At 39.3% G+C, this 18,671-nt stretch overlaps 1 protein-coding gene across 1 annotated transcript in view; it reads left to right on the top strand.

Annotated features, from left to right (window-relative positions):
- LOC139735213 (uncharacterized) overlaps positions 1-18,671 on the top strand; it is a 222,108-nt gene that overhangs the window by 167,280 nt on the left and 36,157 nt on the right. Inside the window, 10 exon segments of the mRNA XM_071645971.1 lie at positions 281-483; positions 925-1,099; positions 1,791-2,005; positions 2,431-2,541; positions 3,511-3,666; positions 4,187-4,334; positions 4,477-4,656; positions 5,103-5,311; positions 5,826-6,003; positions 6,520-6,555. Coding sequence (XP_071502072.1) covers positions 281-483; positions 925-1,099; positions 1,791-2,005; positions 2,431-2,541; positions 3,511-3,666; positions 4,187-4,334; positions 4,477-4,656; positions 5,103-5,311; positions 5,826-6,003; positions 6,520-6,555 — 1,611 coding nt within the window.

Raw genomic sequence — 18,671 nt, 5'->3', positions numbered from 1 at the left:
TATGTGTTTAGTTTATGTCCCATGTTTTCCAAACCCATCCGGTGAAAGCTGCTAAACAGAAAGAGAGAATAATAAAAACATAATCATCTTACCTGTTTCCTTTCAGCAGTCATATTAAGACCTACAACTCTTATCTATGTATGACAAATATACAGTTCATATGAATGTGCATTCACTGTGAGTTGTAGTAGCAACTTGCTTGTTGGTTGATGACATAACTAGCCATTCTATTGATGTGAGAAGTGAATACATATCAATGTTTCACATCCTCACTTTGTAGGATATGATTGCCCAAGTGGTTCAGTGTACGACCCTTGTGGAACGGCTTGCCCAATGACTTGCTCTGACATCTCTGGTGTCTTCAACTGCACCCTGCCCTGTGTGGAGACTTGCCGTTGCCCTAACAACATGGTTCTTGACAACACAGAGTGCGTCGACCCATCCGAATGTGGCTGCACCCTCGACAATAACATCTACCTGTCGGTGAGTGAAGTGTTCACTGATGTTTTCCGTTGGTGTCTTTCTTGAGGTGCAGAATCGTGCAGGGGTTTCATCAATATGCCAAACTTGCAATTATCAGTTGAACATACAGTTGCTTGAGAAGAATGCAGATTGTCCTCATTGTTTCTGGCAAGTGCAAAGAATGAGCTTCTCATCTGTTCATAAAATCAAAATCCTGGTCAAAGAAATAATTCAAGTGACAGCAGAACAATGTATTGCTGGTCAAAGCAACAACAAGAACAGCATGTCATGTAGCATGTATGATAATGCTTTCTGTGCCAGGGACTTTGGACAGTTAGTGCAACACTATGGGGTTCCTGTGCTAGTCAGCACTCAAAGGACAGAAAGGGTTAAAATGCAGAGGTGATGTTATTCATTTGGTTTGTATGTTTTATTTCTTTGTTACTCTGTTTGCTATACAAGCCTGGAGAGACATGGACCAGTGATGACTGCTCCGAGGAATGTACCTGTGAGTCTGGTCAGGTGACCTGCGTGTCGACTGAGTGCGGCAACTTTGCCTCCTGTGACATCAAGGATGGCGTCAAGAAGTGCTACTGTGCTGACGGTTTCCGTGGTGATGGCTATAACTGCACGAGAGGTCAGAACCATTTATATCATGCATATCATATTTTAACCCGTTGAGAACGAGTCCTGAGTATACTCGGGCAGGTGTCTATGGGAAATTTGTGTTGTAGTAAAATCAGTACGTCCTCAATGGGTTTGTAAAGGACATTTTGAAACAAACTTTCCTGCCAACCTAGCAGCAGAATTTAAAATTTAGAGACTCTGCTTTATGGGAGAACATAAACTGCATAGATTATAAAATCAGTGATAATCATTTTCCCCCCATATGACTTGCAGAATCTAATCTTGCATTTTTTTAAAAAAATCACTTTCCCCTCATTGAGTCTATATCAACCACTGTATGTACTCCCCTTATTTAGTAGTATTTACTATTACTATTTGCAAAGCCTTTGCAAAGCCTTTACAAAGAAGTATATACCATATTGAAATTTTGTTTCATTGATCCACTTGAAAAATTGTTCCACTTGAAAATAAGATACACAATGCTTTCCAAGTATCACAATATGAGAATATCAAAAAGGCAATTGTTATTTCGGCTTGTTCATGTTCTCAGCATAAGGCAGTTGAGAAGTCTAGGTGAAGATGAGTTCTTAGCTCATATCTGAATACAGCCATGGTATGTTGCCATGCAAGTACAACTGACTCTCATGGTGAGAGCACTCTCGCTTTTGTGATGCATGATGTTTGATGGCGTCTCTTTACAGATCCTGGTGTGTGTACAGTGTGGGGCGACCCTCACTACGAGACTTTCGACGGTCGCAAATTCCACTTCCACGGTGAGTGCGAATACACGCTAGTCCAGGACTGCTCCAACGTGACTGGCCTCCCATCCATCCACATCAGCTCAAGCAACATCAAGAGAAATCCAGGAGACAGGGTGGCCTTCATCAAGGACATCACGATTCAGATCTATGACAGGGTGAGGAAAAAGGACAGAAACAATTATCCTTTCTCTGCTGGCTTTGTAATTCAATGATGTTTAGAAAGGAGTGATAATACATGTTAACCTCCAGCTGATGTGTTGCGATGCATGCAGATCTTATGGTTCATCATTTATTTAATGCTTGATTTATTAAGAATGGTCCTTTCAACCACCAGGTTTGAATATACTAAGCCATCCATAAACCAAAAAATAAATGAATAAATAACTTTAAAAGAAATAAGTAAAAAATCGAATACAGACACATCACAAGACATTGTGATCAGGATACAGCTGTAGCTTGGGTACCTACAGCGTCATTTTGTTGTTGTTTTTGTTGTTGTCACTGTTGCTGCTGCTTTAAATTCCAGTTTGCAGGAGTTGTGAGACACCTTTTACTTTTCCTGTCTGTCCATTCCTCACAGGAAATTCAATTGGCTCTGGACGGAGGAGTGTTCCTGGATGAAGTTGCAGTGAGCACACCAGTCCGCGTCAACTCAGGGCAGATTTATGTGTGGTCCTCTGGGAGAGATACAGTAAGTCTGTTGTTGGTGATATAGCCACTCTTCTCATTTTGAGTTATCTGGTTTGTTGGGATTGTATTTGTTTGTTTGTTTGCTTTAACACAATGAATGCATGGATTTGACAGAGTTGCATGTACATATTATTTGTTTGTAGGGATATTGAAAATTTTGGTTATGTGCTCTGCCTCATTTCAGTGGATTTGTGATATTTGCATGTCTGAAAAAAAAAAGCATATGAATTACTGCTCAAGGCAGACACATACCCCTAGAGAACAATAACAATTTTGTCGTTTTGGCTACAAATTTGAATATGGGATATTGAAAACTTGACAGTAAAGGCTAGAGAAGACTTTGAGACACTCTGTATTCCTTGAAAAGAAATTCATCATATTTTACCTTTTGAAAGACATCCCATCTTAATCTCCAAGTCAAAAGCTTTCCTCTCAAAAATGTTCTTCATATGAATGTGCATATTTTTTAGTGTTATTCATCATTGACTGCATTAGATTTTGAATTCTGAGGTGCTAGTCAGTATTCAGAATGACATACAACTGTATATGGATTTTTTCCTTCATGGATCATTTTACAGGATGTAATTTGCCTCTGTTAAATCCACCATTTAGATGCTTATCACAAAAAATGGACAGTTTATGAAAATACCCTGAATCATTATAGCCTCCTCTGCATTGCATATTCAAGCCTCTTTGCTTCCATAAATCAAATTTCCCACCTTACTCAAGGGGCCAAACCTTCAAATTCACCCACAGCAAAATGTTTCATGTTGAAAAAAAAAAAATATTGCATTTGATTTTTCATTATAGATTTATTAATTTCCCTCAAGAATATAATTTTCCATCAAGTGTGCGTATCCTTGACAAGATGTGCTTTGAGTTTTGTTTTTGTGGTGTGTTTTTTTTTTCACTGTAATAGTACAAAACAGCAGGTGTTAATATTTAATCTGGTGTTCCATTCTCATCTAAGCTTTTACGGACAGAGGCTGGCATACGGATAGAGTGGAACAACCGTAACAGGGCGACAGTCATCGTGCCTTCTGATTACCATGGCTCCCTCTGTGGTCTCTGTGGTAATTATGATGCTGATCCAAGCAATGACTTCAGACTACCCAACAATGAAGAGGTGAGTACACTATAGCAGTTGAAAGAGATTGAATAAGATACTATTAAAATATTAGTATCAATGTTATTTTACTTTATAGATTAGAAACTGGCTAGGGTTTTGTACACTTTGGTGTTAAGTTTATGTTTGTGTATTAATGTGTGCTGGTGTGAAATTGAGTTTAGGAATTGTGTATATTGTGTTTTGTGTTTAAGTGAGTATAAGATGACTTGCATTGATGAAGTAGGCTGGTAATGGAATATGGCCTTATGTCAAATTTCTCTCCCATCCATCCCTTCATATATATTTATATACAATGTATATACACATGTCTATTCCTTTGTTTATTTGGATGGTGTGTCGTGGCTTTACAGTCTTTCAAAAAAATAAAGAAGAGAGAGACTTTATTCTGCACACTATATTTCCTAGCATGAAATGTGCAGTGCAATAGTCCCTTTACATTCATCAACATGTGGACTCATTACTTCGGAATGTCCAATTGTTTATAACAAATGCTCCTGTTGCCCTGACCCTTCTCCAGGTTACCAGGGGAGTGGACTTTGGCAACGGCTGGCTCCTCCCAGGACTCCTGCCAGACTGCACATCTACTGATGATCCCGACCCCTGCCAGGAGAGTGAGGATTACCTCTTTGCCCAGGATGCCTGTTTCACTATATCTGATCCGGATGGTAAGCTTCTCCTTGCCCTATGCCTTCCATCTCCTTTGCCCGAAATATGCCCAAAATGGTCAAGGTTAGTTTTGTGCCGTGTGCTTTGTGTTCCATTAATTGTGATTACATCTCTGCGTTGTCTTTCTCTCGATGTTCTTAGGTCCATTCGCATCATGCCATCCATACCTTGACCCCACACCTTTCTTCGAGTACTGTTCATATGATGCCTGTGCGACATCGCCAAACGACACTGTGGTGTGCGACGATGCTAGTTTCTATGCTGACCGATGCACAAGCCTTGGCTACCCACCTGACCAGTGGCGCTCTGAAGACTTCTGTTGTAAGTTCTTGACACCAACTACAATGTACTCTCAGTTTTTATGTGTTGCGGTAGTTCATATTAATCTGTAAAGGCTTGGTAGTAACAATGAAGGAATGCGGTGTTTGATATCTTGCACAGACACACACACACACACCTATAGGTATATATATCTTTTTTCTTTCTTTCCAGGGGTGATTATATTCTCTTATATTCTATATATGATTATATTTGTTGTTAAAATGACAGTCCAATTCTTAATGTCTTGCATGCTTGAGGAGAACATTCAAACAAATGTTACATCATAGATCTCAATCATACCCTCATGCTAAAGATACACTGTATGTGCAGTTTGTGTTTTGCCAAAAGGTATGCATCATCATATAACTTCCTCCCACTCACACTGTGTCACCTGTGTGCATCATCCTGATCTATGGTGTTTTGTTGCTTTTTTTAAATTTCCATAGCTTTTGAGTGCCCAACAGGCTTTGTGTACTCCCCCTGCGCTCCCGTGTGCCCAGAGACATGCCAAGACTCCATCACAGAGTTGTGTGATGGCGAGTGCAGTGAAGGGTGCGTGTGCCCCGAGGGATCTGTCCTGGCAGACGGTGAATGCCTGCAGAGGGACCAGTGTGGTTGTCTCTTCACTGATGGAGATGTGGAGTTCTACCAACCTGTGAGTTATTGCTTCACAATCAAGTCACTTTCTAAATCACCAATACATTCATATCTAAGTTTGATTGTGTGGGAGGCGAGAACACCATGGTTCATCACTGTTAAACCAGAAACATTCGCGACATGAAAATTTTGCAAATTAGAGCCAACAGCCTTTTTACTGCATTACTATAGCCAAGGCACGCAAGGTATTGTGTGTAGACAAACACTTTCACATTCGTTTGACTCGTTTGAATCTTGGCTACTCGTGAAATTTGCGCAAGTATCATGTGCATGAAACTTTCAGTCTTTATTGAGTTCAGGAGAAGGTAATAATGTAAAATAAAAAGCAACAAAACACAATGAAGGTAGAAAATGAACTTTTACTTCTTTATCTACTACTCTATAGACTCCTATTGATACTCTTAATTGTGAATCTTCAAGATACATGCAGTTTAGGATTTAAAAAACTAAGGTCCATCAAACTGTATTCATAAGGATGAAATAAAGAATAAAGCTTATTCTCCAAACAACAGGTTGGGCAGGGCTATGTCTCAGAAGATTGCAGTCGTATCTGTCTTTGTGCCCTTGGTGGCCAAGCACTGTGTGAGAACATGACCTGTGATGCCAACGCCTACTGTGGAGTGGAAGGGGGACAGCGCCAGTGCATCTGTGAGGAAGGCTTCATCGGAACCGGACTGGACTGCATTGAAGGTCAGTAAAAGATCAGCCTGGGTTATGGGAGGTGACTAGCCTGATGTAGCAAGGTGGCTTCTGGCTCCTTGCTCTTGGAAGATATACTGCAATGTCATTCACTTCCCCCAAGGAACAAACTACATTTCAGAAAAAGGAAAAGCATTATATCAGTTTGATACACTTGTTTATGTATACTGTTTGACCCCTACACCCCCCCCCCCATTTATGATACCAAGTAGGAATATTGTGATTGAAGGCAAAAATTCAGCTAATTTACTCATTTCTTTACATACTTAGAAAGACACTCTCTGAGTTAATCATTCATCATGTTTAAACTTTGTAATTTGTTGTTGCTTTTCAGTTTTTAACCATTGCTGAAACTCATAAGAGTGTATAATGTTGTGAGTCAAGATGAAGAAACAGATCATGGCTGTTCCCATTCATTACAATACAGGGGATCCTAAAAACTGTGTTTGACCAAAAGAAATCTAAATTGTAATGACCTCATTCTTTTGTCTTCATCAAATTTTCCAGTCACTGAGATTCCCACCACACCGATGATCACAACAGGTAAGTCGGTCACACTTGCCGCAAATCGCCCAAGGTAGCAATAGTTGCAAGCATGGTTATCATATTGGTTGTCATCGACTGCATTGGTGCTGTGGTTATTTTTCTAGCTAGAATCAGTTCCCTAGATGAAGTGGTTTCTTCTTGTAGACAAAAAAAAAAAGAGTTCTTTTATGAGAACTCATTCATTTTCATAGTTTGCTTTGGGTGAATGGGCCTTTTACAAAAGCTTAGCGTGCTGTGCTTCTCTCAACCAGAAATGCCTTGCCTATGAGCAGCTGTATTTTATGCAAATGTTTCAGGGTTTTTTAGGGGTTTTTTTTATATTAAGGAATTATTTTTGACATCTTTGCTACAGCATAAATTGCCTATTATGCACAGTTACAAAGCAACAATAACAAGGATTTCATGTATGTTTCATTTACCTCAGTTTTACTTTTGGTATCATTCTTCATGATGACGATCTGGCTGAATGTCATTGTGTCATAATGAAAAAGGAGAATGCTCATCTGTTCATATCATATTAAATTGCTGTATGAGTCACCAAAATATTTTTTGTTCTAAATCACTTTCTTTTAGCCAGTGTTTTGAGGAATCTTGTGTGTGTGTGAATTTTTCTTCTTTTTTTGTGTGCATATTTTACCTTCCACACACAGTCTTTTTTTTAATCATTATCACCCACTTTGTCACCAAAAAGAAAAAACAAACAAAAAAGAACAAAAACACACCAAAAAAACTGCAACAAAAGCATCACCATTGATTTGTGCATCATGCAATATGTTTTCCTTGGCAACCAAAAGCAAATATTGATATTCAAAATTCCAAACTGTCCCTGGTAGCCATGCATCACAACAGATTGTGCATTTTACAGTGATGTATTTTAAAACTCTGAATGTCAAAAGTTCATGTTGAATGTAATCAGTGAAACACACTTTCTTCCAGGGCAAACATATATCACTGTATTAACACTAAACAGTGCCATGGTAGGCAGATTTTTGTTATTAATGGAGAATTTATATGCACAAAGTGCAATCTATATTTCACAAACAATAAAATGATCGCTGCTCAGTGTTGAATTAGAAGAAAATAGAAAGTTATAGTAAATGGTGAGTGCCTGCTTAGACTGTGCTTTTTGTGGTAGTTTCCTTTTAAATGTAAGATGTATGCCTTGTCATGGAATACTTGTTGCTGGTGCGGTGAATTAAGGTTGCAAATTTGTGAAGGGGAAGCAGTATGGTTACCTGCTTGTAAGTATATGTACTTGCCCATTTATATGCTAAAAGTTCTGTATAGCTGTTAATATGCTTGGACAGTTTAGATTAGACATGGTTTCTGCAAACATCAAGCTGCTTTGCTGTTTTTACTGAAAGTATCCAGCATTCATTACATTTTCAGCATTCTCTATAAATTTGAAGTTGGAAATTGATGTTCATGTTGTCATTGATTCATAGCCATAAACCAAAGAATCAATTTTTCATATCCATTTTCCTCAACAGCCCCTGGTTTTACAACAGATTTTAAAACAACAGTCTTTACCACTGACCTGACCACAATATTTTCCACTGACTTCACGACAGATCTTACCACAGACTTTACAACTGATTTCACCACCGACATAACTACTGATTTTACCACATCTGATATAATTACTGATTTTACCACAGCTGATATAACCACTGATTTTACCACAGCTGATGTAACTACTGATTTCACAACTCCTGACATTACTACTGATCCAACCGCTGATATAACTACAGATATTACCACTGCTGGTTTGACGACTGATTTTACTACTCTTGACATTACCACTAAATTTACCACTGTTGATTTAATTACAGATTTAACCACAGCTGATGTAACTACTGATTTAACCACTGTAGGTTTCACCACTGGTTTTACTACTGCTGGTATTAGTACTGATTTTACCACAGATGATATAACTGCTGATTTTACCAATACTGACATTACGACTGAATTTACCACAGCTGAAATCACCACAGACTTTACCACAGCTGAAATCACCACAGATTTTACCACTTCTGATGTCACCACAGATTTTACTACTGCAGACATAACTTCTGACTTTACAACTTCCGGTATCACTACTGAGATTACCACAGCTGAAGTTACTACTGATCTCACTACTCCTGACATTCCTACCGATGTAACCACTGCAGATATAACTACTGATTTTACCACTGCTGGTTTGACGACTGATTTTACTACTAATTTCACCACAGTTGAAATCACGACTGATTTTACCACTGCTGGTTTGACGACTGATTTTACTACTCCTGACATTACCACTGAATATACCACTGCTGAAATCACTACTGATTCTACCACTGCTGGTTTGACGACTGATTTTACTACTCCTGACATTACCACTGAATTTACCGCTGCTGAAATCACTACTGATTTTACCACTGCTGGATTGACGACTGATTTTACTACTCCTGACATTACCACTGAATTTACCACTGCTGAAATCACTACTGATTTTACCACTGCTGGATTGACGACTGATTTTACTACTCCTGACATTACCACTGAATTTACCACTGCTGAATTTACCACTGCTGGTTTGACGACTGATTTTACTACTCCTGACATTACCACTGAATTTACCACTGCTGAAATCACTACTGATTTAACCACTGCTGGTTTGACGACTGATTTTACTACTCCTGACATTACCACTGAGTTTACCACTGCTGAAATCACTACTGATTTTACCACTGCTGGTTTGACGACTGATTTTACTACTCCTGACATTACCACTGAATTTACCACTGCTGAAATCACTACTGATTTTACCACTGCTGGTTTGACTACTGATTTTACTACTCCTGACATTACCACTGAATTTACCACTGCTGAAATCACTACTGATTTTACCACTGCTGGTTTGACTACTGATTTTACTACTCCTGACATTACCACTAAATTTACCACTGCTGAAATCACTACTGATTTTACCACTGCTGGTTTGACGACTGATTTTACTACTCCTGACATTACCACTGAATTTACCACTGCTCAAATCACTACTGATTTTACCACTGCTGAAATCACTACTGATTTTACCACTGCTGGTTTAACGACTGGTTTTACTACTCCTGACATTACCACTGAATTTACCACTGCTGAAATCACTACTGATTTTACCACTGCTGGTTTGACGACTGATTTTACTACTCCTGACGTTACCACTGAATTTACCACTGCTGAAATCACTACTGATTTTACTACTGCTGGTTTGACGACTGATTTTACTACTCCTGACTTTACCACTGCTGAAATCACTACTGATTTTACCACTGCTGGTTTGACGACTGATTTTACTACTCCTGACATTACCACTGAATTTACCGCCGCTGAAATCACTACTGATTTTACCACTTCTGGTTTGACGACTGATTTTACTACTCCTGACATTACCACTGAATTTACCACTGCTGAAATCACTACTGAATTTACCACTGCTGGTTTGACGACTGATTTTACTACTCCTGACATTACCACTGAATTTACCACTGCTGAAATCACTCCTGATTTTACCACTGCTGGTTTGACGACTGATTTTACTACTCCTGACTTTACCACTGCTGTAATCACTACTGATTTTACCACTGCTGGTTTGACGACTGATTTTACTACTCCTGACATTACCACTGAATTTACCACTGCTGAAATCACTACTGATTTTACCACTGCTGGTTTGACGACTGATTTTACTACTCCTGACATTACCACTGAATTTACCACCACTGAAATCACTACTGATTTTACCACTGCTGGTTTGACGACTGATTTTACTACTCCTGACATTACCACTGAATATACCACTGCTGAAATCACTACTGAATTTACCACTGCTGGTTTGACGACTGATTTTGCTACCCCTGACATTACCACTGAATTTACCACTGCTGAAATCACTCCTGAATTTACCACTGCTGGTTTGACGACTGATTTTGCTACTCCTGACATTACAACTGAATTTACCACTGCTGAAATCACTACTGATTTTACCACTGCTGGTTTGACGACTGATTTTACTACTCCTGACATTACCACTGAATTTACCACTGCTGAAATCACTACTGAATTTACCACTGCTGGTTTGACGACTGATTTTACTACTCCTGACATTACCACTGAATTTACCACTGCTGAAATCACTACTGATTTTACCACTGCTGGTTTGACGACTGATTTTACTACTCCTGACATTACCACTGAATTTACCACTGCTGAAATCACTACTGATTTTACTACTGCTGGTTTGACGACTGATTTTACTACTCCTGACATTACAACTGAATATACCACCGCTGAAATCACTACAGATTTTACCACTGCTGGTTTGACGACTGATTTTACTACTCCTGACATTACAACTGAATTTACCACTGCTGAAATCACTTCTGACTTCACCACTGCTGACATCACGACAAAATTTACCACAGTTGACATCTCCACAGACTCCACCACATCTGAAATCACCACAGATTTTACCACTGCTGAAATCACTACTGATTTTACCACTTCTAGTTTGACGACTGATTTTACTACTCCTGACATTACCACTGAATTTACCACATATGATGTAACTACTGACTTCACCACTTCTGACAGTACTACAAAATTTACCACAGCTGACATCTCCACCACATCTGAAATCACCACAGATTTTACCACTGCTGAAATCACCACTGATTTTACCACTGCTAGTTTGACAACTGATTTTAACACTCCTGACATTACCACTGAATTTACCACTGCTGAAATCACTACTGATTTCACCACTGCTGGTTTGACAACTGATTTTACTACTCCTGACATTACCACTGAATTTACCACACCTGATACAAGAACTGACTTCACCACTGCTGACATCACAACTAAGTTTACCACAGCTGACATCTCCACAGACTCCACTACGTCTGAAATCACCACAGATTTTACTACTGCTGACATAATTTCTGACTTTACCACTTCTGGTATCAGTACTGATTTTACCACAGCTGATAGAACTACTAGTTTCACCACTGCTGATGTCACCATAGCTTTTACTACTGCTGACGTTACAACTGATTTTACCACAGTAGATGTAACTACTGATTTAATCACTGAAGGTCTCTCCACTGATTTTACTACTGCCAGCATTACTACTGATTTTACTACAGCTGATGTCACCACAGATATTACCACTGCTGATATCACTACTGACTTTACCACTACTGGTGTCAAAATTGATTCAACCACTGTCGACATCACTTCTGACTCAACTTTGAAAATCTCTTCTGATTTCACCACTACTGGTGATGTAACTACCGATTCTACCACTGTTGGTATAACTACAGAGTTCACCACTGCAGATGTAACTGCTGATATTACTTCTGCTGGTGTCACCACTGATTCTCGTACTGCCAACCTTACTACTGACTCTACCACTGCTAACGTCACTCCTGATTTTACCACCTCTGACATTACTAGTAATTCTACTACTGCTGAGATCACTACTGATTCTGCCACTGCTGGTATAACTACTGATTTCACTACTGCTGATGTGACCACTGATCTTACCACTGCTGGCATCACTACTGATTTTATTACTGAAGGTATCAACACTGATTTCACCACTGCCGATGTAACTCATTATATTTCTACAGCTATTGCTACATCTGAGTTTACCACTGTTGATGTCTTGTCTGATGTTCCTTCTAACTTTTCTACTACATATGTCACTTCTGAATTAACTACTGATGGAAAAGTAACAACAGACTTCACCACAGGTTTACAAACTGTTCAAACTGCTGAGCTTACTACAGCAGAACTTGGAGATGGTACAACTAACTTTATCGAGAAACTTACCACCGATGCAGCCACTGACATTACTACAGAGGCAGCGTCTGACCTTACCACTGATTCTACCACAGAATATATACCATACCAAAGCACAGAGTTTTCTACAGAATCGTTTCCCGGCCAAATGACATCCTCTGTAACTGACTCAAGTCCTGATGTTACCCCAAGAAGAAGCACTTACATAGTCTCTTCCCCATCAATTACTGATCTGACTCTAGATTTAACCACAAATTATTTAACTACGCTGAAAACCCAGTTGCCTCTGTCTACTTTGGAATTTACGTCGGACATTTCTACAGATAGGACTGGTGCAGAGGCAACCAGTGTATTATCCACTCTGGACACCAGCACGGATTTTACCATGAAGAGCTTTTCATCAGGTATGAGCACTGATGGGGAAACGACAGTTATGCCTACTGATATCATGCGTGATAAGTCGACTGATACCACACTGATGTCTGTAACTGATTTGTCTACTGATGTGTTTTCTACAGATATCAAAACAGATCTTCCATCAGAAGTATCCACAGATGAATATACTGACAGAATAACTTTAGGAGTAGTTACTGACGTGCGTACCCGTGTAATTGACTCAATGACAGATATGACAACTGAAGGAGTCACTTCAGATTTGACCACAGTGAGTCAAGTCACAGACATATCTATGACAGACTTGCCGCAAGGATCAAGTACAGAATTTTCTGCCAGTGAATTTAGTACACTTAGGACTACAATAGACATCAGTACAGGCATGCCGAGTGCAGAGCTTACCTCCGATGAACCCTTAGAAGTTCAGACAACAGAAATGCAAACAGCCAAAGATATCACAGATAGTTCTACCATGTCTTTAGACATGGATTTGTCCACAAGGAGATTCACAACTGAGGTTCTGACAACAGATATATTTGATACGTCCTTGAAACAGTCTACCACAGAAATGTTGACTTATGATGTAACGTATCCTACTTTTTCAGTAGCTCAAACCCTAGGCATATCCACAAACATACTTTCCACAGGAATAGTTAGCGAGGGACGTACTTCAGATATGTTTACTGAAGATGTTAGTACCGAAATGTCGACCAGTGGCATTACTGACCCTATGTCTACAACAGCCATGGCCAAAGAGGTATCTTCCATGGCATTAAGTACAAATGTGCTTACTGAAAGTCGATCTATTGAGTTGACTACTACTAATATTGCCACAGGTATGTCTACTGACAGAGCAATTACCGAAACTGCTGTAGAGGATGTTAGTTCACAAACGCAAGAGTCTGCAACAAATTTAGATACAGGTATGTCCACTGTGAAATTGGCAACAGATAGCTTTACTACAGATCTGTCTACAGTTTTGGATGAATCTACTGAAGGATTAACAACATCAATGTTGAAGGTAGATTTTGGTACACTCATAATGACTATAGCTCAAGAACAGATTACAGATGAAATCACTACAGATGTAAAAACAACTGTTGTACCAGATGAATCCACAGAGGAAGTGGCTACAGACAGTAGAACTAGTAGTTTAAAATCTACAGCAGGGTTGACAACTGAAATGTTTTCAAAAGGAATTAGTACAGACTTTCCAACTGAAGAGCTCTCCTCAGATATATCTACCTCAGAATTCAGTTCATCTGTATCAACTAATCAATTTACTACCTTGCAAACTAGCGATGCCATTGGTGACCTTCTGTCTACGACAGATATGTCCAAAGAGGCATCATCCAAGGCATTAAGTACAGATGTGCCCACTGAAAGTCGATCTACAGAGTTTACTACTACTGATCTTACCACAAATATGTCTACGGACAGAGCAATTATTGGAACTACTGCTAAGGATGTTAGTTCACAAATGCAAGAGTCTGTAACAAATTTATCTACAGATATGTCTACAATGAAATTAGCAACAGATAGCCTTACTACAGATCTATCTACAGGTATAGATGAATCCACTGAAGGAATAACAGCAACTAGCGATGTCATTGATGACCTTCTGTCTACGACAGATATGTCCAAAGAGGCATCATCCAAGGCATTAAGTTCAGATGTGCCCACTGGAAGTCGATCTACAGAGTTGACTACTATTCATCTTACCACAGATATGTCTACTGACAGAGCAATTACTGAAACTACTGTAGGGGATGTTAGTTCACAAACACAAGAGCCTGTAACAGATTTAGCTACAGATATGTCCACTGTGAAATTAGCAACAGATAGCCTTACTACAGATGTATCTACAGTTGTGGATGAATCTACTGAAGGATTAACGTCAATGTTAAAAGCAGATGTAAGTACACTCACAGTGACTGTGACTCAAGAACAGATTACAGATGAAATCACTACAGATGTCACTACAGATGTAAAAACAACTGTTGTACCAGATGAATCCACAGAGGAAATGGTTACCGACATTAGTAGTTTAAAATCTATTGCAGGGTTGACCACGGAAATGGTGGCTAGTGTAACTAGTACAGGCTTCCCAACTGAAGGGCTCTCCTCAGATATATCTACTCCTGAATTTAGTTCTTCTGTATCAAGTAATCAATTGACTACTTTACAAACTAGCAGTACAGAATTTACTTCTACTGTAGATATGAATTCACTTATCTCTACTGAGGAACTCACAAGTGAAAAGGTCACAGACATACTTCCAGAAAATGTTACTACAGAAATGTCTGCAGATATTTTTAGTGATGGACATACTTCAGATAGATTTACTGAAGGTCAAAGCATTGAAACATCGACTGATGGCTTTACTGACCTTTTATCTACAACAGGTATGGCCAAAGAGGTATCATCTAAGGCATTAAGTACAGATGTGCTTACTGAAAGTCGATCTGTAGAGTTGACTACTACTTATCTTACCACAGATATGTCTACAGACAGAGCAATTATTGAAACTACTCTGATGGGTTCAACAACTTTAGCTACAGGTTTGTCCACTACAAAATTAGCAACAGATAGCTTTACTACAGATGTATCTACAGTTGTGGATGAATCTACTGAAGGATTAACAACATCAATATCAAAAGTAGATCCTAGCACACTCACAATGACTCTGACTCAAGAACAGATTACAGATGAAATCACTACAGATGTAAAAACAACTATTGTACCAGATGAATCCACAGAGGAAGTGACTACCGGCAGTAGTAGTTTAAAATCTACAGCGGGGTTCACAACTGAAATGTTCACCAAGGGAATTAGTACATACTTTCCAACGAAGGGGTTCTCCTCAGATATATCTACTATAGAATTCAGTTCACCTGTATCAACTAATCAAATAACTACTTTGCAAACTAGCATTGCCATTAGTGACCTTCTGTCTACAACAGATATGTCCAAAGAGGCATCATCCAAGGCATTAAGTACAGATGTGCCCACTGAAAGTCAGTCTACAGAGTTTACTACTACTGATCTTACCACAGATATGTCTACTGACAGAGCAATTATTGAAACTACTCTGATGGGTTCAACAACTTTAGCTACAGGTGTGTCCACTACAAAATTAGCAACAGATAGCTTTACTACAGATGTATCTACAGTTGTGGATGAATCTACTGAAGGATTAACAACATCAATAATAAAAGTAGATCCTAGCACACTCACAATGACAATGACTCAAGAACAGATTACAGATGAAATCACTACAGATGTAAAAACAACTATTGTACCAGATGAATCCACAGAAGAAGTGTCAATCGACATTGGTAGTTTAAAATCTACAGCAGGGTTCACAACTGAAATGTTCACCAAGGGAATTAGTACAGACTTTCCAACTACGGGGTTCTCCTCAGATATATCTACTATAGAATTCAGTTCATCTGTATCAACTAATCAATTAACTACTTTGCAAACTAGCATTGTCATTAGTGATCTTCTGTCTACAACAGATATGTCCAAAGAGGTATCATCCAAGGCATTAAGTACAGATGTGCCCACTGAAAGTCAATCTACAGAGTTGACTACTACTGATCTTACCACAGATATGTCTACTGACAGAGCAATTATTGAAACTACTCAGATGGGTTCAACAAATTTAGCTACAGATATGTCCACTGTGAAATTAGCAACAGATAGCCTTACTACAGATGTATCTACAGTTGTGGATGAATCTACTGAAGGATTAACATCAATGTTAAAAGTAGATGTAAGTACACTCACAGTGACTGTGACTCAAGAACAGATTACAGATGAAATCAATACAGATGTAAAAACAACTGTTGTACCAGATGAATCCACAGAGGAAGTGACTACCGACAGTAGTAGTTTAAAATCTACAGCAGGTTTCACAACTGAAATGTTCACCAAGGGAATTAGTACAGACTTTCCAACTACGGGGTTCTCCTCAAATATATCTACTAAAGAATTCAGTTCATCTGTATCAACTACTAGTAATCAGTTAACTACTTTGCAAACTAGCATTGCCATTACTGACCTTCTGTCCTCAACAGGTATGACCAAAGAGGCATCATCCAAGGCATTAAGTACAGATGTGCCCACTGAAAGTCAATCTACAGAGTTGACTACTACTGATCTTACCACAGATATGTCTACTGACAGAACATTTATTGAAACTACTGTAGATTTTAGTTCACAAACGCAAAAGTCTGTAACGGATTTAGATACAGCTGTGTCCACAACACAATTAACAACAGATAGCATTAGTACAATGGTGTCTAGTAGCACGAATACCGTAGACGTGTCCATAAGAATGTTTACTGGGGAGTCAAGTACAGAGATACCCACACATTCATCTGTTGCATACCTAACTGCAGAAATTACAAGTGGTACTTTATCTTTAAAGACCTCTACTGACGAAGTTAGTACGCAGATGTCTTCCACTGTAGTAGATGCAGACACGTCTACCGTAACAACCGTTACAATGACCGAATTCCCCGAAATTCTTACTACTGATGAGACTAACACAGAAACACCCACTTACCCTTTCAGTAGCGAAAGGAGTACTGTGGATGTTAGTACAGATACATCTACTCCTAGTTTCAAAACAGAAAATGCATCTGTAGGCCTAAGCTTTACCACACATTTTTTTACCGAAGATAGCTCTACAGTAACAGAAGGTTCATATGCACCTACAGAAACTTTAACTGATAAAACATCTCACATCATAAGTTCCGCTGTTCACACTACAGAGACGAATACAAAGACTACACCACCACTTCAATCTACTGAACAGTTAACTACCAGTTACTTTACAGATTTCACTACTGACCGTGCATCCGCTCGTGTTTCAGATAAACGTACTGATGGAATCTACTCTCAAAGCCCAGTGTCAACTGATAACTTGCCTACTTTCTTAACAAATACAACTGAAATAACACATATATCTTCTCTTGATATAAGTTCAGATGCTCCTACCAGCAATTTTCCAGCAAATTCTTTAACGACGAGTTTTAAAACAAATGCACTAACACCTCCTCTAACAACAGATGTGTATGCTAATGATTTAACAACAGACCTGTCGACAGAGGATGCGCTGACCATCGCAACATCAGAGACCCTAACGTCAGCAATAACAAGTTCGACGTCAGATTTGCCGACCGAAAGCATGAAACCACAGCCGACGACGGGTATTTTGACTACAGATATTTCTACAATGCCCTTGGTGTCAACAACGTCATTGACAACTGACAGCCAGCAGGCATCCACCGTGATGTTGTCAGATATGGTGTCAGATCTGTCCACCGTGGACAGTTCCACTATGCGCCTGTCAAGCATTATGACGTCATCAGACCCCGCAGGAGTGTCAACGTCCGCTATGCTGACGGATAGAATAAGTACCGATATCAGCACCGACGTTTTAGCAACGACAGATGTAATACAGAGATCCACACCTGATGAGACGGGAGTGTCAACGTCTGCTGTGCTGACGGATAGAATAAGTACTGATATCAGCACCGACGTTTTAGCAACGACAGATGTAATACAGAGATCCACACCTGATGAGACGGGAGTGTCAACGTCTGCTGCTCTGACAGATAGAATAAGTACCGATATCAGCACCGACGTTTTAGCAACGACAGATGTAATACAGAGATCCACACCTGATAAGACGGGAGTGCCGACGTCTGCTGCTCTGACAGATAGAATAAGCACAGATATCAGCACCGACGTTTTAGCAACGACAGATGTAATACAGAGATCCACACCTGATAAGACGGAAGTGTCAACGTCCGCTATGCTGACAGATAGAATAAGTACCGATACCAGCACAGACGTTTTAGCAA

This window comes from Diadema antillarum, unplaced genomic scaffold (assembly GCF_040938485.1).
Source record: "Diadema antillarum isolate AM-2024a unplaced genomic scaffold, OU_Dant_1.0 seq00000565_RagTag, whole genome shotgun sequence".
NCBI lineage: Eukaryota > Metazoa > Echinodermata > Echinoidea > Diadematoida > Diadematidae > Diadema > Diadema antillarum.
This window is presented reverse-complemented; position numbering and strand designations above follow the sequence as displayed.